General features: G+C 36.9%; 1 protein-coding gene across 10 annotated transcripts in view; it reads left to right on the top strand.

The window, feature by feature from the left end:
* Positions 1-23,668, top strand: part of LRCH3 (leucine rich repeats and calponin homology domain containing 3) — a 110,902-nt gene that overhangs the window by 25,143 nt on the left and 62,091 nt on the right. For all 10 annotated transcript variants that reach the window (XM_018045974.1, XM_018045983.1, XM_018045948.1 and 7 more), the window contains exons 2-5: positions 17,468-17,612; positions 19,234-19,360; positions 19,812-19,917; positions 23,227-23,363. In XM_018045974.1, the coding sequence (XP_017901463.1) occupies positions 17,468-17,612; positions 19,234-19,360; positions 19,812-19,917; positions 23,227-23,363 (515 nt within the window). The remainder of the gene's footprint in view (positions 1-17,467; positions 17,613-19,233; positions 19,361-19,811; positions 19,918-23,226; positions 23,364-23,668) is intronic.

Raw genomic sequence — 23,668 nt, 5'->3', positions numbered from 1 at the left:
TACCAGTAAATCCTCAATTTGATTTAACAATTACACTATGAAGAAATCATTTCTGGAAAACTGATTAAAAATTTAAATAGGGTCATGATAATATATTTGGCCATAATTTAAATTCTGCATACATTTTAGAGAGAATTTTATAAGAATGGTGAATTTTAAACAAGTACTTTTTCATGCTTTTAAATATAAATTAGACCACGCACTTAAAAAAAAGTCAAATACATGTTCAAATTAAATACCAAGCCAGTAAAGGAATTCCATTATGAAAGAAAGCTGATGATATAATCTCAAGTACTGACAGAAATTAACCCCACTGTAGCAAATTATAAATTCAAAGTTGAAATCCTTTCCTTACACTGAAATTGTCAAAATTTTTTGAATAAACAGTCAGCTGAATATTTTCATTTTATGGTATTTGTTGAGGATGTGATATACCTAATAAGACATTTATGTGAAATTAAGTATAAAGATGAGACTAGAAATAGGTTTACAACATTTCATTAGAGATTAAAAAACAAAGCGCATACACTTAAAAAATATTAGCAGTTTATTAGAAATTCTTCCCTTTCTCACCTGTACTAGTAACAAGATACTGATATCAGTATTTTAACCTGGATACTTGGTCAGTCTGTATATCAGCAACGACAAAAAAAAAAGGCATTAATCTTTTTTTTTTAACTTAAAACAATTTTAATTGAAGTATGGATAATTTACAATAGTGTATTAGTTTCAAGTATACAACAAAGTGAATCCATTATACATACATATACATATATTCGTTTTTAGTTCCTTTCCATTATAAGTTATTACAAGACATTGAGTATAGTCCTTGTGCTATATGGTAGGAAAACAAGTTACTTTTAACAATTTACTTTTCTAATGACATGTTTCTGTGTTAAAAAGATTTGACAGTGCATTCATTTAAACTATTTTAATTTTAACAAGTATCTGTTAGTAACAAATTAAACCTTATTGTAAAGAAATTCTTTATAGTATCATGACCAGATTTTCTAATTTTAGGGAAGGCCACAATAAATTGGCCAGACACATTAAAGATTGTTGTGACAAGATTATAATAAATTTGTTCAAAAAGTTCGTGAAGTTTTAACTTGTAAGGTACTAAAGAGAAATATAAAAAGATGTCATTGTATCATCTAAAAATTTTGATCATAGTCTATGCTTTTAATTTTCTAACTGATCAACATCTGCCTCATAATGAAGCACATTTTGGCATCTCTGTAAATGCTGCTATGTGAAAGTAAAAATAGGGAAAATAAGTTGTGATAGTCAAATTCATAACTTTCAAAGAAAATTATGTATTTCCTGAATTAGTCATATCAAGTGGTCGTCATTCCGTATGAATTCCAGCATTATACATGAAAGTAAGATGTTGATGAATTTTCTCCACTTATTTCTAACAGTCTACTTTATCATTACTGATTATCAACATCCCTATTGTCAAATTGCTAGGCCCTTCTAGTTCACATTGTTTTTAACTTTGGGGATTGTGATTTACAGAGACTGGATCTTATTAAAGTATTTGCTTCACTCAGAAGTCAGATAGGTCAGTGGCAATCCCTCTTAAAGTTATGTGTGTTAATCGCTCAGTTGTGTCTGACTCTTCGTGACCCGCCAGGCTCCTCTGTCCATGGGATTCTCCAGGCAAGAATACTGGAGTGGGTTGCCATTTCCTGCTCCAGGGGATCTTCCCAACCCAGGGATCGAACCCAGGTCTCCCACATTGCAGGCATGTTCTTTACCATTTGAACCACCAGGGAAGCCTACCTCTCTAAATTTTTTTCCCATTTCACTATGACACCAGTCATGGTGGTCTGAATTTTTATACAGTACTCTAATGCAGAAATTAAACTTAGCATCAGGTTGAGATTTTGAAATTTTTTCAGTCCTTGAAGTTGTTGCTGTATACCCTATACACTTCCCATTATTTTCTTCCTGTAAGCAATCAAGAGATTTCTTCAAGGTCCTTGCTTTCTGAAAAGGAACAGTAATCTTATGACAGACGATTTGTCTTTCCTTTCTGCCTCTGCAGCGCTTGGGCAGTGGTCAAAGTCCTGACTCTACTAGTCCTCTGACATCACACTAGCAGGAAGGTGGCGGGTACCTCATTACTGCTGATAACAGGTGGAAGTCCAGGCTCCCCATAAATGTCTCCACTGATCCCACATGGTGGGGAATGGAGCCTTGTTACCTTCTAGTGGGCATAAAAGTCTCAGCTCCTTTCTTGACCGTCTTTGATACCATGCCAGTGGGGACTGGTTGGGGAAGCCAGTGAAATGCTAAGTTATAGTCATGCAAGGATGGAAGTTTAGGCTCCCTGTTTAACCTTTGCTCCTTGCATGGTATATGAGGCCAGTTTTTTTCTGAGGTGTTTGGCTGAAGTAGAGTAGTTACTGTCTGAAAGTTTTCTGTCCTGTTAAGTTGCCCCTTTCCTGCTCCTTTGGCTAGAGAAAGCAGGCTTTTGTTTTAGCTCTTTTGTTTTGTCTCTGTCCATTGGTGTTTCTGGATTGCCAACTTGGAGATGTCATCTCCAAGGATATATGGGGCAAAAAGAAAACCCAGGGAACTGATCACCATGTCATTCCTTGGATCTCGAAACCCTTAGTTGTCTTGTTTTAACCCTTTTGAATCTTATGTTTGTTTTAGATGTAATGACCAGTTTTTAGTTTAGGAATAGAAAAAAATGCATCTACTCTTTCTTACAGGAAGCAGAAGTCACTAATTGGCATTTAAAATTACATAAATTTACTACCTTTAATAAAAAATTAAAATTAACAATTTTTAAAGAATATTCATACATATATAAATAAGACTTAAGAATGAAAAGACTAGAAAATATTCTCATGTCAACTTCTCTCAGCTATATGATTTTATTAATACCTAAAGTAATTTTTATTGCATTCTCAACAAAATTTTCATGTCAATCTCACAGTAGTTGAAAGCATAGAGGAAATAACTATATAGAGAGTATTTTTTAGGTTTAAAATTTTAGAGCAAATTTAAAAAGTGTTTTAAAAGTGTAACAGACTTTTGTCAGTCATGACAGTATCTTCATGCATGGTCGACTGTTTATGTTCTTTCTCCTTGGTATTTGTTAGCCTGAGGGAAGCACCCCAAGCAGTATCATTGTGGCTTGTTAAATAGTTACCAAATATAAATCATATTTTAAGTTATAACCTTTGCATAATTCTTTAGTGTCTTGGTCTTCCTTAAGAATTTTAGTTTATATTTTATAATTAATAATTTCATATTGGATGTATATTTTAGAAATTTAATAATTTGTTTTATCTTTTACTGTTAAAGGATGTTATCTCTATAATATTCTTCTGAAATTTATATAGCTTAGTGTTAAAATTCTCTTATACTGAATATTTGTTATAATCTCAGCCCCTTTTCAGAGAAGGCAATGGCACCCCACTCCAGCACTCTTGCCTGGAAAATCGCATGGGCGGAGGAGCCTGGTGGGCTGCAGTCCATGGAGTCGCTAAGAGTCGGACATGACTGAGCGACGTCACTTTCACTTTTCACTTTCATGCATTGGAAAGGAAATGGCAACCCACTGCAGTGTTCTTGCCTGGAGAATCCCAGGGACAGGGGAGCCTGGTGGGCTGCTGTCTATGGGGTCGCACAGAGTCAGACACAACTGAAGCAACTTAGCAGCAGCAGCAGCAACAGCCCCTTTTAACATTTGCAGCAGTGATAGTTCTCACAAAAAGTGATAGTACTGTCTATGTGAATATTGCATAAGGTAAGGATGATGTCATTGCATGGGATGGGCTGAAGGAGTTACTATAAGAACATAAGACTTTTGACTATTAGCCATTTCTTAATAAATACCATACAGTTGAAAACATTAATTTGTGTTTGGATTGGAATGAAGCTGAATAGAATGAAATATTAAATCCTTTTTTCCCCTTGGGAAAGAGAAATGGAGTTAGGAAGGAAAGAAAAATGATGTTAGGAAGGAAAAAGCTAATAAACAATTTACATTTTTTGTTACACAGTTGTGAAACTAACTTTCTGAGATTTGGCATTACAGAATACTTCAAATTTTTGTTTCTTTAATTTCTGCATTATTTAGTTTATTGCTGAGGTGTAAGATAGGGTTTTTAGAAAAGTCCATAATTTTGGAGGAAAATTTTTAAGATACATATCACTAAAAAGAGACAGATTACATTTATTATCTACTTTGAGTACTATGCATTTTTATTGTAATAAAATATATGTAACACAATTTACCGTTTAAATCATTTTTAAGTGTATTGTTCAGTGGCATTGAGTATATTCACATTGTTGTACAACCATCACCACTATATCCATCTCTATAACTTATTTTTAATTTATTTTTTTATTGAAGGATAATTGTTTTACAGAATTTTGTTGTTTTCTGTCAAACCTCAACATGAATCAGCCATAGATATACATATATCCCCTCTCTTTTGAATCTCTCTGCCCACCTCACCCCTCTAGGTTGATACAAAGCCCCTGTTTTGAGTTTCCTGAGCCATACAGCAAATTCCCATTGGCTATCTATTTTACATATGACATCTCCATAACTTTTTCATCATCTAAGACTGCAATTATATTTATTAAACAGTATCTCTCCATTACCTCTTCCCCTTAACCCCTGGTAACCATTCTATTTTCTATCTCTATGAGTTTGAGTATTCTAGTTACGTATGGAATCATACAGTAGTTATCCTTTGTCTCTAGCTTGTTTCTGGAGAAGGAAATGGCAGCCCGCTCCAGTAGTCTTGCCTGGAGAATCCTGGGGACAGAGGTGCCTGGTGGGCTGCCGTCTATGGGGTTGCACAGAGTCGGATACGACTGAAGCGACTTAGCAGCAGCAGCAGCAGCAGAAATGACTTAGCTGCAGCAGCAGCTGGCTTGTTTCACTTAGCACAATGTTTTCAAGGTTCATTCATGTTGTAGCATGTATCAGAATATCATTACCTTTTAAGGCTGAATAATACTTTGTTGTAAACATATATCATTCTGTTTATCCATTCATTTGTTGGTGGATATTTGGATTGTTCATTTGGATTGTTTGCATCTTTTTTTTCTGTTGTGAATAATGCAGCCATAATATTGGTAGACAAATACCTGTTCGAGTCCCTGCTTTTAGTTCTTTTGGGTATGTACTCAGAAATTAATTGTTGGATCATAAACATAAGTTCATGTTTAATTTTTTTTAAGAACCGCTTTAATGTTTTCTACAGCACTTACACCATTTTACATTCTCACCAGCAGTGCCCAAGGATCCCATTATTACATATTCTCACCAACTCTTGTTATTTTCTGGCTTTTGTTTTTAATAATGGTTATCCTTATTGATCGGAGAAGGCAATGGCACCCCACTCCAGTACTCTTGCCTGGAAAATCCCATGGGTGGAGGAGCCTTGGTAGACTGCAGTCCATGGGGTTGTGAAGAGTCGGACACAACTGAGCGACTGATTTTCACTTTTCACTTTCATGCATTGGAGAAGGAAACGGCAACCCACTCCAGTGTTCTTGCCTGGAGAATCCCAGGGACAGGAGAGCCTGGTGGGCTGCCATCTATGGCAGCACAGAGTCAGACACGACTGAAGCGACTTAGCAGCAGCATCCTTATTGATATGAAGTGGTGTCTCATTGTGGTTTTGATTTACATTTCCTTAATCATTAGTGATGTTGAGTGTTTTTCCATGAGCTTTTTGGCCATTTGGAAAAATGTCTATTCAATTCCGTGCCCATTTTTGAGTTGGTGATACTGTCTAACCATCTCATTCTCTGTCATCCCCTTCTCTTTTTGCCTTCAGTCTTTCCCAGCATCAGGATCTTTTCCAGTAGTAAGTCAGCTCTTTGCATCATGTAGCCAAAGTATTGGTGCTTCAGCTTCAGCATCCGTCCTTTCAGTGAATATTCAAGGTTGATTTCCTTTAGGATTGACTGGATCCCTGACTCAGTGGAAATGAATTTGAGCAAACCCTGGGAGATAGTGAAGAACAGAGAAGCCTGGAATCCTGCAGTCCATGGGGTTGCAAAGAGTTGGACACAACTTAGCGACAGAACAACACAACCATTTCTTAATTGGGTTGTTTGGTTTTGTTGTTGAGTGTTAGGAGTGGATGTATGTGTGTGGGGGTATATATATTCATTCTGGATGTTAACCTATCATTGATTTTACCCATTTTATTTTTAATTCGTGTTGAAGAGGGTTGGTGGTAGTGTGGGTATAATCTGACCTGGTCTGTGAGTATCTCTTCTACATTTCCACTATAGATCTTTTCTTAAGCCCACATTTAAAGATTAATTAATTACCTACCAAGTAAACTTTGTTTATTCAGAAATAATTTTCTAATTTTTAATTTAAAAATAGCTAATTAGAGAGTTGATCAGCATGAGATATCCATTGTTGGCACACTGAATTAGCTTAATCCTAGCAAATAAACTTGACCTTTTAATAAGTCAGATACTGTATTAGATGCAAAAGACACAAAGCTCTTGGTCTCAAGGAAGTTAAAATCTAATAAAGAATTACAGTACAGTGTGATAATTGCTACACTGGAGTAATGGAAATACAAGGGCAGAATTTTTTGAGTGCCTAGACAAATCAAGGGAAGTAAAATGAGATTATGTTTGAGATGGCTCTTAAAGGAGGGGCACGAGTTTGCCAGGGTATCAAGAATGAGGCGAGCTATGGAGTTCAGTGTTACTTCCTTTGGGAGGGTTCCCAAGGTTAAACATCACTGGTATATATGGCTCGGTATATATGACTTCGAAAAGCTGGGAGGGAAGGAGAGGCAACCCTTGTGAATAAAAGGGAGAAATTAAGAACATTGTGAGCTGAGTAAACACCCTAAAAAATGTCTCAGTATGTATTTACATTTATGATAATAAGCAGTACACAATAGCTTAAAGCATCTGTTTTTTTAAGTGACAGATTTGGTCCCTTGTGTGCTTTAGATAACCTGCTCATGTATAAGAGCTGGAAACATTCTCAAGAACACTATATAGAAATGAATACATACAAGTTATTTAAGTTTAAATTTAAAATATTTGTATTAGTTGGTGTATCATCCAGATAGGTGGTTCCTTTTAACAGGAATGTCACCACGTTATTTCTTCCTATAGCTTACGTGAGAATAGGGAGAGGAATAGATGGACAGAGGCAAGCCCAATGTCAGATCTAGTGGGTCAAAGGAGATGATCTCAGGCACCTTATTATAGAAGTCAGACACTGATCTGCGCAGAAAAGGAAAGTGCTTCTTGCAGCACTAGGAGGAATCAAGAATAGTGATTATTAAGTTTGTACTGAAAGAAGGGGCAAAACTGAGCAGACTTCTTTAAGAGCAAAGAAGGAATTTGTTGAACTAAACACTGAAACTGCTTATTTATAATTATTTCAAAATATTTAATTCATAGAATCATTTGTTATAAACAGGTTTTTATGTTATAAAGAATTAGGGTTTTTCCTTTTCTTTTTGCACCTAACTTATGAGAAGCAATATCGTGTTAGTAAAATATTACTAACTAATAATTACTAATAAAACTACTTTTTTTTTTTTAACCTTGTGACCTTCAGAGTCTCAAACAGAAATAAGTCATAAAGTTACCTGGAAGGAAAATGCCATGTCAGTTAAATAAATGTTTCCCAAAAACTTTTTTAGGTTTAGGAAGCCATATTACTATTGTCTTTGGACTCCACGTTTGTTCCCTGAAAGCAAGAATCAACTACTCTTCACTCATAAAATCATAAAGTTATTGAATAGTTAATTGGAGAGATAGACTTAGGAAAAAAGTGCTTTTTAACATATTTCTTGCCTGCAAAAAAAAAAGCAAAATAATAGAAAATATCAGTGAAAGTGTTAGGAAGATTCTGAAGTCTTCTAGAAATTTGTTGTTTGGTCGCTAAGTCATGTCCGACTCTCTTTGTGACCCTATGGATTGTAGCCCACCAGGCTCCTAGATGGTAGTAAATGGTAGAACTAGAGCTGAAGTCTGGCTATGTCATATGTCTCATTTAAGGTAATAGTTTACTCTAAATTTCATTGTTTTGGAGCATGGCTTTGAAAACTTTATTGGCAGGCTTTGTGAAAGTGAAAGTCGCTCAGTCATCTCTGGCTCTTTGTGACCCCATGGACTGTATAGCCTCGCAGGCTCTTCTGTCCATGGAATTTTCCAGGCCAGAATGCTGTAGTGTGTAGCCATTCCCTTCTCCAGGAGATCTTCCCAACCCAGGGACAGTACCCAGGTCTCCTGTATTGCAGGCGGATTCTTTACCGTCTAAGCCACCAGGGAAGCCCTCATTTAAGATAATAGTTTTACTCTAAATTGCTTTGTTTTGGGCTTTGGCTTTGGAAACAGTTTATTGGCAGGGTATGTGATGAACCATATTTCAAGATGAAAATGTTATGAGAATTCAATTGCAATTTTAAAGATGGTCTTTATAAACTTTAAACTTGAGTTCATTTTCCAGTATTATATAAAACCATAATCCATTCTAGGCAGAAGTTCATGTTCTTTCCTGTGTGAGCAGAGTCTTTTAAGTTGATTGCATTATCTGAAAAGGAAAAATATGTAATGTATTTGAATGATATCTAAAAATAAATGAGGGTAGAAAAATTTAATTAGAAAATTGCAGGAGTATATACATGTATGTATGTGTATATTTATATATACACCCTTTCTTATCATTAAGATTTAAGATCAGTACTTAAGTAATCCTTATTGTCATATATCTCTTAAATTCAGCTAACATGTTTCACTACCAGATAGCCACATGTGTTTATGATGATTTAAACCTTTTAGATACCCTTTCTACTTGTCATGATCCAGTAGCTTGTAGTTTCTTTAATCGTTCTGTCAGAGCAGAACTAGAGTGCTGTTTTCTCCAGCCTTCAGTTGTAGTTTTTTTCCCCTGCCCTCAAGCTTCTACTAACAGGCACTAGGAGGCCCTTAGGGCCACTGCCTGCTGCCTCATTTTAAGCCAGTTTTAGTGTTTTGTTATAGCAGCACTCCACATCAGGTACCAATTTCTGTTTTGTTTTTCTATTGCCGTATAACAGATCACTATAAAGCTGGGTGGCTTACAAAAACAACCCAGCAACAGTCATTAATCCTGAAACTTACCTTGGAATTGGTGGTTTTCCCTTTTGTTCCCTACTCTGCAAACTAACTTGCCACAAAAGTTTCTGTTACAAGAGGGTGAAAAATAGCTGATTCTAGAACTGGGGCACAGAAGTTGCAAAATAAGCCTGGAACATCTTGCTGTGTCAGAATAAAAGGAAATGCTTTAAAAAAAATTGCATATCAAAAAGATACAGGAGGACTTCCCTGGTGGTATGGTATTTAGAAATGTGCCTATCAGTACAGGGGACATGTGTTCCATCTCTGGTCTCAGAAGATTCCACATGCCGTGGAACAACTAAAACCTGTGTTCCACAACTCCTGAGCCCATGTGCCTAGATCAAGCGAAGCCACCACAATGAGAGGTCTGTGCACCACAATGAAGAGTAGCCCCCACTCACCACAACTAGAGAAAGCCCACAGGCAGCAGCAAAGACCCAGTGCAACCAAAAATAAATAAATAAGCAAACAAACTAAAAGATACAGGAGCTAGTTTAAAGGGGAGTTTTCATAATCAGTTCAGTTCAGTTGCTCAGTCATGTCCGATTCTTTGCGACCCCATGAACCACAGCACACCAGGCCTCCCTGTCCATCCACCAACTGCTGGAGTCTACCCAAACCCATGTCCATTGAGTCAGTGATGCCATCCAACCATCTCTTCCTCTTTTGTCCCCTTCTCCTCTTGCCCTCAATCTTTCCCAGCATCAGGGTCTTTTCAAATGAGTCAGCTCTTTGCATCAGGTGGCCATATCAGGTCTGGGTCAAAATGGGTTATAACATTGAATAAAATGAAAATCCATGAGTTTAGGCAGAAAATAGGTCAGTAAATGTACATCTTTTTTTAAAAATAGGAAGGTTATCATAAATTAAAAACATTTTATACTTCAAAATGGAAAAAAGTCCTAATGTCAATGTTTATATACCTAAGCCATTCTTTTGTTTGTTTGTTTTATAATCTATTTATTTTTTTGGTTGCACTGGGTCTTTGTTACTGCATGCAGGCTTTTTCTAGCTGTAGAGAGCAAGGGCTACTCATCGTGTGGTACAGTCTGTTCTCATAGCAGTGGCTTCTTTTGTTGTGGGGCACAGGTTCTAGACACATGGGCTTCGGTAGTTGCAGCTCCCGGGCTCTAGAGTGCGGGCTCAGTGGTTGTGGCACACAGGTTTAGTTGCCTCATGCATGTGGAATCTTCCTGGACCATGGTTTGAACATATGTCCCCTGCATTGTCAGGCATGTTGCTATCCACTGGGAAGCCACCTGGGAAGTCTACCCTCCCAGTCTTGAGGCAGCATCTCTGACCAGGAGAGAGAGGCTGCAGGTGGTCCAGGATGTGTGCATCTGCCTAAGTTTCTGTTCTTCGTTGATAGAAACAATAACGCAATCTGAAGGGCTCTCTCGATCGTACACTTTCTGAATCACTTGATAAAAGTGCTGGAAAAGCCGCTCTTTCTGCGCGTCCCTGCTGCATCATCTGACTGAGGGTGCTGGCACCCTGCATGCCTACCTTCACTCCCTTTCGAATGATCAGCCATCTTCCACCATAATTCTTCAGTGCTCAGCATGTCTTCACCCTCCTTTAAGTAGGCTCCTTGGGGAGAATAAGAAGTTGACAGAAAAGGTTTATGTGGCTTGCTTTTTTAGCCACCAGAGGTCTTCCATGTTGTCTCCATGCAGTCTGACCAGCGAAGACCTCTTCTTAAGTCCTGGCCCCGTGTGCTCCCAGGGCTCCCAGGCTCCCTCCAGCCAGCGTCCTAAGCCATTCTTTTTTGTGGTTGTAACCTATCTTAACTTTTTAAAAATTGTAAATACCTATTTATGGTTTGATACACATAATAGTTTTGCCCTCAAGGGTTGGAATTGATTCATTTTATCTAAAACATACTTCTTTGGAAATTATTTTCAATCCAGGTTTTGTAGTGTTTCTTAAAAACAAAAAAAATACAGGTGTAATTTTGTCCTTTTTCAGTATATTAATTATGCCTTACCATAGATGAAGCTCTATAGATGGAAGACAGGGTTCTTTCTTACTTCTTATTCCACAGTTTTTGTTTCATTCATTTACTTGGTCTGTTTTTGGATAAATATTGAGTGCTATCGTATGCTATGTACTGTGGCACTACTAAATGCCAACTTATGCAGAGTTGAACAAAGCAGACCTTTTCCCTACTCTTTAAACATTCACCATGTGAATCTAGAGTGAGCATTCTCATGCACCCCCCTTTAATATTGAAGATTCTCTTTACATTCTTTTAGACTTTTTTCTTTAACATAGTATTTTTTTTTTTTTTTTTACTTTATTGTACTTTACAATACTGTATTGGTTTTCCTATACATTGACATGAATCCACCATGGGTGTACATGAGTTCCCAAACATGAACCCACCTCCCACCCCATATCATCTCTCTGGATCATCCCCGTGCACCAGCCCCAAGCATCCTGTATCCTGCATTGGACATAGACTGGCGATTCGTTTCTTACATGATAGTATACATGTTTCAATGCCATTCTCCCAAATCATCCCACCCTCTCCCTCTCCCTCAGAGTCCAAAAGTCTGCTCTACACATCTGTGTCTCTTTTGCTGTCTCACATACAGGGTCATCATTACCATCTTTCTAAATTCCATATGTAAACATAGTATTTTTAAACTTGTATATTTGAGATAAGTTTAACTTTGAGGGTAACTTTTTTATATAAATAAGGAAAATCAGCATTTCATTGCAAGCAAAATGTCTTAAAACTTTTTCCATTGAAATATTTCTTTTACTTATCTGAAGCTTCCATAATACATTTTTTTAGCTAAAAGTTTTCTCATATTTTTTATCAGGCCAAAATAGGCTTTTTCTGCATTGCTCAACTGAATAATACATCCAAGAGCTATGCCAGGGTGGTATAGTTGTCAGCTCATATTAAGACCAAGGCCACATTCAGGATATGATATGTAGAAGTAACTTAATAGCTTAATTTGCAGAGTTGCTTATTATCCAGTGTATGACTTTTTACAATACTTGGCAAATCTCAATTGAGCTTGCAGTCTGGAAAACAGCCTACAACTGACTACACTGACACAGAGATGGAAATTTAGAGGGCTCATGTGGCAATAACTAGTCTTATCTATATGTGTGAAATCAAATTTACTCTAGTGATACAAAAATATAGCAACCTCACTGAAAGATAAGGAGACTGTTAAGCATTTTAATGTAAATCTTCAAATAAGTGTTTTCTACCTTTATGCTTTTTAAATTAAGTATACTGAAAGCAGTATTCTTTTTGGTGACCAAAAATCATAAATTATTTTATTGTACTCTGCTATATTTTATTGCATAGTACAATACCTTGTGATTGGTGAGGTGGTGGTATTTTCGCTGTATTGCTGTCAACCTATGAAGATAGCTTTATGTGCATGCCTCTTTGCGTTTTATATGAAAATAATGAAATAATTTTGAAGTATATGAAATGATTTTCTATGCATTATTTGATTTGATTCTTAGAAGAGTCCTAAGAGGCAGTGACAGAAGAGATGAATAAAAATGGTTGAGCTCACAATTTATTTGGACCAAGAAATGGAGTGTTTGTTGATAGGATTATACTGGGGGGCAGGGGGACAGAGAAAGGTGTCAAGATGCTTTCAGAATCCTGACTTAAGCAATTGGATAGACAAAAGCATCATGTACTGAGAAAGGAAATACTGCAAAAGGAGTATGTTTGCACATACGTAACATTTAGGTGGCATTGTATGTGAAGTTAGTCCTCAGAAGCTCAGAAGTCTTTTTTACCTCTGGAAACACATGAGGTAGTTTCAGAGCGTTCAGTTTACATACAAACTCAGGACACTGCCTATAAAATGAGAATTTCTTATATCAGTTTAGTTACCAAGTCAAATATGGTTAAATTTTTATTTCAGTCTTTATTTCCTTCTTTTGAATTTTAATGATTAATAAAATTGGAAATAGTAATCTAGCTGAGTAGACTTTGCTGTTTTGAATACAATTGGGATTCTTATAGTAAGAAAGAAGGAAAGAGCATAGATACTCAAAGGGCAATGAACTACATCTTTCATAAATAACATGGCCCTTTAAAAAGTTCAGATATATTGATTGGATCTCCTTGTTAGTTCCTCAGTCTTGTCCAACTCTTTGTGACCCTATGGACCGTAGTCCACCAGGCTCCTCTGTCCATGGAATTTTCCAGGCAAGAATATTGGAATGGGTTGCCATTTCCTTCTCCAGGGAATCTTCCTGACCTAGGGATCGAACTGTGTCTCCCGCATTACGGGCAGATTCTTTACCATCTAAGACACCAGGGAAGTGTATTGATTAGGTGATAATGTTAAATATAGAGTGTTTCAGTTAAAATATTAAGATTGTCAGACAATAAAAAGAAAGAAAATCTACCTGTAGGTTGTTTATAAGAAACATATTCAAAGTGTAATAATCCAAAAAGTTCAAAACTAAAAAATAGGAAAAAGTACTCTGTAGAAATACTAATTGTTAGTTTTCTGTGCTGTATAACAAATTATCACAAATTTAGCAGCTTAAGGAGCTTCATGGTTTCTTTGGATCAAGAGTCTAGGCACACCTTAGCCTGGTCTACTGCAAGGTGTTGATCTAGATTGAGTTCTCATCTTGAGGTATGACTAGGGAAGAATCTGCTTCCACGCTCCCTCAGGTTGTTGGCAGAATTTATTTCCTTGAAACTATAGAGTTTGCACAGAAGGCGATGGCACCCCACTCCAGTACTCTTGCCTGGAAAATCCCATGGATGGAGGAGCCTGGTGGGCTGCAGTCCATGGGGTCGCAAAGAGTAGGACACAACTGAGCGACTTCACTTTCACTTTTCACTTTCATGCATTGGAGAAGGAAATGGCAACCCATTCCAGTGTTCTTGCCTGGAGAATCCCAGGGACAAGGGGAGCCTGGTGGGCTGCCGTCTATGGGGTCACACAGAGTCGGACATGACTGAAGTGACTTAGCATTTAGCATAGAGTTTGCAGCAACTTACTTCTTCAAAGTTGATAACAGAGATTGAACAGATTGGATAAGAGAGTCATAACCACAGGAATGGCATCACATCATCTTTGCAATATTCTATTGGTTGGTTACTTTTGAAGGCCCACCTACACTCAAGTGGAAAAAGGGATATTATGCAGGGTGTTAATAGGGATCATGGGAGTCACATTAAAGTCAGTCCAACAAACCAACCAAAAGAAGAGATTTCAAAGCAAATAACTGTACTAGGAATAAAAGGAGTAGTAACTTAAGAATTATAAAAAGTTTTATTTTTCAGTTTAGTTCAGTCGCTCAGTCGTGTCCAACTCTTCAACCCCGTGAACCACAGCACGCCAGGCTTCCCTGTCCATCACCAACTCCCGGAATCTACCCAAACCCATGTCCATTGAGTCAGTGATGCCATCCAACCATCTCATCCTCTTTTGTCTTCTTCTCCTCCTGCCTTCAATCTTTCCCAGCATCAGGGTCTTTTCCAATGAGTCAGAAGATAGTAATTTAAAATTTTGTGGGTATCTAAACCCCAAACTCCAAAATACATAAGGAAAGGGTTAAATAATGATAGAGAGAAATAGACAAGATAGCAATAAAAATGAAACACTGTAATATACCCTTCTCTCTCAGAAGTTGATACAAAAAACTGACCAAAAAATATCAATAAGGTTGTACCTTGAACAATGCAGTTAAATAAATGTGATGTAATAGACATAACCAAAACATTGTTCCAATTGTAGATTAAACATTCTTGTCAAACTCACATGGGCTCCCCAGGTAATTCAGTGGTAAAGAATCTGCCTGCCAGTACAGGAGATGTGGGTTCAGTTCTTGGGTTGGAAAGATCCCCTGGAGAAGGGAATGGCTACCCACTCCAGTATTCTTACCTGAAGAATTCCATAGTCAGAGGAGCCATGGGGTCACAAAGAACAGCCCAGATGGAAAGCTTAGTTCCAGTGCATCGTAGAGGTTGTTTTCACTAATTGGTGTAAAATGCCATTCAAGGTGCTCCAGCAGCTTGATCTGAGCTCCAAGGATGAGGCAAACCATGAATCAGCAAAGGAAGATAATTCACTTAAAGGAACTCTAGCAGCAAGAGAGGATGAAAAAGGATTACATCTAGAAAAAAGCAACTTCAATGAAATAGCTATTTGAAGAGATACATGACAGGTTTAACAAACAGAACAAAACAGAATGATCCAGTAATTCCACTCCTGGGCATACATCTGGAGAATATTCTAATTTGAAAAGATACATGCACTTTAGTATTCATAGCAGCACTATTTACAATAGCCAAGACGTGGAAGCAACATAAATGTCTCTTGACAGACGAATGGATAAAGATGTGGTACATATGTATACAATGAAATATTACTCAGCTGTAAAAAAGAAGGAAATAATGCCATCTGCAGCAACATGGATGGATCTGGCAGTTATCATACTAAGTGAAGGAAGTCAGACAGAGAAAGACAAATATCGTAGGATATCACTTATTTGTGGAATAAGGTTAAAGTGTCTGCCTCTAATGCAGGAGACCTGGGTTCGATCCCTGGGTCGGGAAGATCCCCTGGAGAAGGAAATGGCAACCCACTCCAGTATTCTTGCCTGGAGAATCCCATGGACGGAGGAGCCTGGTGGGCTACAGTCCATAAGCTCGCAACTAACTAACTAAAAAGTGATACAGACGAACTTGTTTACAAAACAGAAACAGACTTAAGACATAGAGGACAATTGTATGACTACCAAGGACAAAGGACAGGAAGGAGGTGGGGATAAATTAGGAGTTTGGAATTAGCAGATACAGACTACTATATACAAAATAAACAAGGTCTTACTATAACAGCGCAGGGAACTACGTTCAATATCCTGTAATAAACTCTAATGGAAAAGAATCTGAAAAAGGAGATACATATCAAGTTACATATTTATGTGGGCATCTGTGTGTGTGTATATATATATGGTGGCTCAGATGGTAAAGAATCCACCTGCAATGCGGGAGACCTGGATTTGATCCCTGGGTTGGGAAGATCCCCTGGAGGAGGGCATGACAACCCAATCCAGTCTTCTTGCCTGGAGAATCCCCATAGACGGAGCCTGGGGTCACAAAGAGTCGGACAGGACTGACCCACTAAGCACAGCACAGTGCGCGCATGCGCGCGCGCACACACACGCACACACACACACACACGGAAAATACTGCAAAGTGTACTACTGGTTTACACAAGAAGATAAGGTAAATGTTTGGTTTTTTCCCCTTTGTCACCTTACAGGATAATGAATTGGTTCTTTATCATCTTTGGGGAAGTGTTCTGTTTTAAACTCTATAATTCAGTGGTATGTTATAGATTTCAGTCTGCTGCATTTATTATCTTTACTGAATCTCAGATTGTCTCATCTTTGGTCAGTGGGAGCAAAGATGTTTCCTGAGTCCTTTTGATATGACCCTGATACTTTTTGACTGATAAAGAGACAGTATTTTGTTTTGTTTTTCTTCATTTTTCAGAAAACCTCAGGATGTTGTTTGTGCTTTTGGGAATGTGGATTTTAGGGATCCATTTGTTTTCTAGGATATTTGATACTTAGCATGATCTGTGAAGTGATTTGTAGGCTGTTATTCCTTGGAATTTATGTTACTTGCAAAGAATAATGGTTTTATCTTTTTAGTATTTGTGTGTGTGTGCCAGGTTGCTTCAGTCACGTCTGACTCTTTGTGACCCCATGGACTGTCACCCAACAGGCTTCTCTATCCATGGGATTCTCCAGGCAGGAATACCAAAGTGGGTTGCCATGCCCTCCTCCAGGGGATATTCCTGTCTCAGGGATCGAACCCCCATCTGTTACATCTCCTGCATTGGCAGGCAGGCTCTTTACCATTCAGGCCAGCTGAGAAGCTCATTTAGTATTTATGGAGACTCAAAAGTAACCAACAGGCCTCCCTGGTGGCTCAGACTATAAATAATCTGCCTGCAATATCAGAGACCTGGATTTGATTCCTTGGTCAGGAAGATCCCCTGGAGAAGGGCATGACAACCCACTCGAGTATTCTTGCCTGGAGAATTCGATGAACAGAGGAACCTGGTGGGCTACAGTCTATGGGGTCGCAGAGAGTCAGACCCAACTAAGTGACTAACCCACGCAAAAAGAACCAGCATTTTCCAGCAACAGATGTAGAGGCCTATGTTAAGCTGGTTTATTCAGTCAGTTAATATTTGAATGTTTACTCTGGAACAAACTGCACAATAGCAACTCTGGGAAATTCTAACAATTATGAAACCTACTTTTTGTTTAAAATTTCTATAAAATAAGTTCCAGGGATTGATTTTAAAATTGCTTGTTTCAGATCTGTCACGAAATCGCCTCTCAGAAATTCCCATAGAAGCATGTCACTTCGTTTCTCTTGAGAATCTCAATTTATACCAAAATTGTATTCGATATGTACCAGAGGCAATTCTAAACCTACAAGCGCTAACTTTCTTGAATATTAGGTAAGAACTTTTAAAAAAATTTTAGTTTTGTGTAATGTTTCAATTTTCCTCTTCTCTTTCACTAAAGTTATCGTTATTTGAGGGGTGGTCCTGTGGCTAGGACCCCGTGCTTCCATTTCAGGGGGCACAGGTTTGATGCCTGGTCAGGGAACTAAAATCCTGCATTCTTTGCAGCCAAAAAATAGAAGTAACACTTTTAAAAAATTACATCATCTGTTTATATCAGCAGTATCTCTTCATGTTTTTAGGCTAAGTTAACAGTATTTTCTGGGTCCCTCTAGTTTCTTCCTTTGTCTTTACCTTTGCAATAGTTAACAAACTCTAATAAGAGCTGTTACCCTAATTGTCTTGTAGCAGTGGTTCTCCAATTACATTGTCAAATAAGTTTCATCAAATAAGAATGGTAGATCTGAAATTATTTTGATTTTTGTGATTATGTATTTTTGTGTACTAAGTTCTGAACATATAAATGCATTTATTTAACTCATCTACTCCATTGTTTCATATCTTACAAGACTTCTTTTGTTATTTTATTATAAAAAGTTATAAATGTTGACTGGAGAAAATAAATTTAGAAAAGTAAAGGAAATCCATCAAAATGTGTCTGAATTAATAGATGAATTTTTCCTTTTTTTCTAGGCCTTTAGTCAAATTTTTAAATAAATTTTTCCCCTTGTCAAGAAATATCCTAAAAAAAAAAAAGAAATATCCTTTGGAAATATTTTTTATATGTAATCATTTTAATGCACAGTTTATATATTTCTAACACTCCTTTTTTCTCTCAGATATTTACTTATTCTTTCAGTTTTTTCCTATAAAAGTAGAACTAGTAGACAGCTTTGTATGTGAATGTCTAATTATTAGATATTAGAAGTTTTAATGGCTCATGATCTGTTAATAAAATCATCAAAAGAGCTTACAAATGGGGGCAGTTGTTACTAAAGATTAAGATGTTAAATATGCATAAGGAAAATTTTAACTTGATTTTATCCTTATGATAGATGTAATTTTTACTTCCATTTCTGATTTGTATACTTTTATTTAAATAAAAGATTTCTTATCTATAGTTCAGTTAGTATGATATATCTGAAATCACAATCTGTCCCTTGTTTCCCATAGAACTATATTTGGGTTGTTTATATACATTTGGTTATAATGCTGTAATGATGAGGCAAGTAAATTACAAATACTCTTAATGTTTAAAACTCTTTGGAAAGAAGAGGAGAGGATGTTAGTTATCTACCCTATTTTAAAATAATTTTTTCCTGTATAAATTTAACTGTAATACAGTAATATGATTTGCTTATGAGACATTTCATTATTTGCAAAGGAGTTTTATGGTGCAAGAGTCCTGTAAACCCTGTGATTTACAGATGAGGAATCTGTGTAAGATGCAGATAAATTAAATGCTTTACCTAAAAAACAAAGCTGACAAGTGAGTTTGACAAGTGACAAACTTGAACTCAAATCTGTTTGTTTTTTCAAACTCAAATCTAATATCCTGTTTCTTTCTTGTAAGATTTATATTTGTTATTATACTGAGTGTAGAATGAGAAAGATGGCAATTTTTCTCCCTGAGTGTTGGGCTCTGACTTAGTTCTTTTTCTGCTTACCCATTTAGTCGGAACCAACTGTCAACATTGCCGGTACACTTGTGTGAGTTACCATTAAAAGTTTTAATTGCTAGTAATAACAAATTGGTCTCACTTCCAGAAGAAATTGGACATCTCAGACATTTAATGGAACTTGTAAGTGAATATTTCATTTTTTCGATTGTTTTATGTATATATGTATGTGTATTAAAAAGCAGAAATATCACTTTGCTGACAAAAACCATAGCTTTGACTATACGGGCCTTTGTCGACACAGTGATGTCTTTAGTTTTTAATATGCTGTCTAGGTTTATAATAGCTTTCCTTCCAAGGAGCAAGCATCTTTTAATTTCATGGCTACAGTTACTGTCAGTAATTTTGGGGCCCAAGAAAATAAAATCTGTCACTGCTTCCGTCAGTCAAAAGCCTATACATTTTAAAAATCAAATTATAGTACAAACTGTGGAATTATTCCTGGACACAGAATCATAGTATTTTTTACAACCGGGGGGGTATTGTGTTGTACAAACCTCATTTTGCAGATAGTTTAAAGCTGGCAAGTTTGTCGTATCAGTACAGTTCTTTACTTTGTATCTTTTTGAAATAGGATGTGAGCTGCAATGAAATTCAAACAATACCTTCCCAAATTGGTAATTTGGAGGCCTTGAGAGACCTTAATGTAAGAAGAAATCACTTAGTACGTTTGCCTGAAGGTAAGAAACTGTGAAACAGTTATTTTGTTTTTTGCCTTTTTCTCAGAGTGATGTGCACATCAAAAATGTATAAAAGTTACAGCAAGTGTTTGAGATGTAATGATTTATTTAATACATGTTATCCGTTCTGTTGTAGATTTTAAAAGCTAGACTCTTCATTGAAAAGCTCCAGTAACTATTGAGTAATGATGGTAATTTTAGATCCTGTTAACTGATAACGTAGGGTTCCTGAAAGTTTCAATTGGCATAACTACTTAAGAGAAATTTCACATGTTTTTGATAAATCATATATACGATTACTGGAAAAAATATAGCTTTGACTAGATAGACCTTTGTTGGCAAAGTGATGTCTTTTTTAATATGCTGTCTAAGTTTGTCATAGCTTTTCTTCCAAAAAGCAAGCGTCTTTTAATTTCATGGCTGTAGGCACCATCTGCAGTGATTCTTCCTGCACCAGAGATTCACATCATTCATTCTGAGAAATTGTTTTATATCTGTTTGATAATTTCCTGTCTTCTGATTTCTGTTTTCTCTTTCGAGAATTTTTGTTAATTGGATAGTGGACTCTTAATTGATCTTATGGTTTTCTTATCTTTTTTATTGTTCATTTCTTTGTCATTTTGTTTAACCAGGTGGTAACAGTTCAACCATTTATAGTCTAACCACTCTTCTGAATTTTTAATTTCTGCCATCTAATTTTTCATCTCTAAGAACCCTTACTTTTTACTGATTTAAAAACAAAATCCTTTCCTTTTTCAGTAATTTAGTATTTTATTTTTCTGAAATTGGAGACATTAGTTCTAGTTTTCAGAGTTTTCTTCTGTTTCCTGTAGGTTAACCTGTTTTTTTCTGCACTCTTTTTTTTCCTTTGTTTTGTTTTGATTTCTCTCTTATATGTTGAAAGCTCTTCTAAATGTTTGTGGGTCATATGCCATTTATACAAAGCTAATTAGAAATTCCAAGTATACTGGGCAGACATTGTATTAAGCAGTAAGCTGGATATTTTATTGGAGGAAACTCTATATCAGTATCTAAAGGCCTTTTGTATGGGACTATATAGTTTGTCCAGAGAAAGATGTTTTCTTTCTTCTACATGGTGCATCTTCCTAACTGCCATTCAAGGCTAGGGAATGGGGTGAGGTTGTGTAGCAAAGTGCTGAGGTCTTGTCACTAAGTGTGTAGACTTTGACTTAAATCCTCCATTTTTAGCAGGCAACTCATCCTGACTTTCCATTGTGCAGTCCTTGAGTTCAGAGGCTTTCAATTCAGTTTCACTAAAGGATAACTTGGTGATTCCTGTTGTGAATGAAAAGCAGCATGCATAGTTGGGACTGAAAACCTATGCATCTAACTTGTTTTTATACAGATGGTCATCTGATCCTTTTGTTATTCCTGCCTTTCTGTGGTATCAGACCTAGTTTCTAAGACTTTCTGTTGTTCCATAAGGGGTCACCATTTGATGCAAAGTTGGGCACAGTAAAGGACAGAAAGGATATGGACCTAACAGAAGCAGAAGATATTAAGAAGAGGTGGCAAGAACATACAGAAGAACTGTACGACAAAGATCTTAATGACCTGGATAACCATGATGGTGTGATCACTTACCTAGAGACAGATATCGTGGAGTGTAAAGTCATGTGGGCCTTAGGAAGCATTACTACGAACAAAACTAGTGGAGGTGGTGGAATTCCAGCTGAGCTATTTCAAATCCTAAGAGATGATACTGTTAAAGTGCTATACACAGTATGCCAGCAAGTTTGGAAAACTCAGCAGTGGCCACAGGACTAGAAAAGGTCAGTTTTCATTCTAATTCCAAAGAAAGGCAATGCCAAAGAATGTTCAAACTACTGCACAATTGCACTCATTTAAAATATTAGCAAGGTAATACTCAAAATCCTTGCAGGTAGGCTTCATCACTATGTGAACCAAGAACTTGCAGTTGTTCAAACTGGATTTAGAAAAAGCAGAGGAACCAGAGAGCAAATTGAAAACATCTGTTGGGTCATAGGAGAGGCAAGGGAATTCAAAAAAAAAATCTTCTTCTTCACTAAAGGCTAAAGCCTTTGTGTGGATCATAACAAACTGTGGAAAATTCTTAAAGAAATGGGAATACCAGACCACCTTACCTGCCTCCTGAGAAACCTGTATGCAGGTCAAGAAGCTACAGTTAGAACTGGACATGGAAGAGCGGATTGGTTCAAAATTGGGAAGGAAGTACGTCAAGGCTATATATTGTCACCCTGCCTATTTAACTTATATGCAGAGTCCATCATGTGAAATGCTGGGCTGGGAGAATCACAAGCTGGAATCAGGATTGCTGGAAGAAATTTAAATAACCTCAGATATGGAGATGACACCACCCTAATGGCAGAAAGTGAACAGGAACTAAAGAGCCTCTTGATGAAGGTGAAAGAGGAGAGTGAAAAAAGCTGGCTTAAGACTCAACATTCAGAAAATGAAGATCATGGCATCTAGTCCCATCGCTTCATGGCAAATAGAAGGGGAACAAGTGGAAACAGTGACAGACTTTATTTTCTTGGACTCCAAAATCACTGCAAACAGTGAATGCAGCCATGAAATTAAAAGAAACTTGTTCCTTGGAAGAAAAGCTATGATAAACCTAGACAGCATATTAAAAAGCAGAGACATCACTTTGCTGACAAAGGTTGGTCTAGTCAAAGCTGTGGTTTTTCCAGTAGTCATGTACAGAAGTGAGAGTTGGACCATAAAGAAGGGTGAGTGCCAAAGAATTGATGCTTTCAAACTGTAGTGCTGGAGAAGACTCTTGAGAGTCCCTTGAACAGTGTGGAAATCAAACCAGAATATTCACTGGAAGGACTAATGCTGAAGTACCAATTCTTCAGCCACCTGATTGAAGAGCCAGTTCATTGGAAAAAACCCTGATCCTAGGAAAGATTGAAGGCAGGAGGAGAAGGGGGTGTCAAAGGATGAGATGATGGGATGGCATCACCAACTCAGTGGACATAGTTTGAGCAAACTCCGGGAGTTGGTGATGGACAGGGAAGCCTGGCATGCTGTAGTCCATGGGGTTGCAAAGAGTCAGACATGAGTGAGCAGCTGAACAGCAGCAACAACATAAGGGGTCAGATAGTTTGCTTTTCATTAATATTACCATCCCTAAGCACCTAGATTTCATTTTATGACACTTTGCTGTATATCAGTTAATCACTAAGAAAGGATGAACATAAATACTTAGGTTAAATCAATTATATTTAGATAGAAGCTCATGAAGAAAAAAATGTCTAGCTTTGAAATATCATTGTTTATTTCCACCTTACTTCCCTGCAGAACTAGCAGAGTTGCCTTTGATAAGGTTAGACTTTTCCTGCAACAAAATTACAGCAATTCCTGTCTGTTACCGGAATCTCAGGCACCTGCAGATGATCACCCTAGATAACAATCCACTGCAATCTCCTCCTGCACAGGTAAACCACAGTTGATTCGAAGTATGTTATAAACTTTTTGGACAAAGGATGAAGTTTAAAAGTTGTAAGTTGTATGTATTTTTTGTCAGAGATTAAGTTCTTTTAAAATAAATTCACACTCACATGTATTCTTTAAAAGCCTTGAAGTAAATGAGATGGTAGATATTAATGTTCCAAAAATGTTTTTCCTGTCACTAAATTGACTTTTTCACATTTGAAGGGTTCTTCCTTAAAGTTTTTTTTCCCAATTAAATTTGAGTTATTTCTTTCTAGTAAAACTTAAATGAAGACAGTAGACAGTGTAA

The sequence above is a fragment of the Capra hircus genome, chromosome 1 (assembly GCF_001704415.2).
Source record: "Capra hircus breed San Clemente chromosome 1, ASM170441v1, whole genome shotgun sequence".
NCBI classification, from domain to species: Eukaryota; Metazoa; Chordata; class Mammalia; order Artiodactyla; family Bovidae; genus Capra; species Capra hircus.
This window is presented reverse-complemented; position numbering and strand designations above follow the sequence as displayed.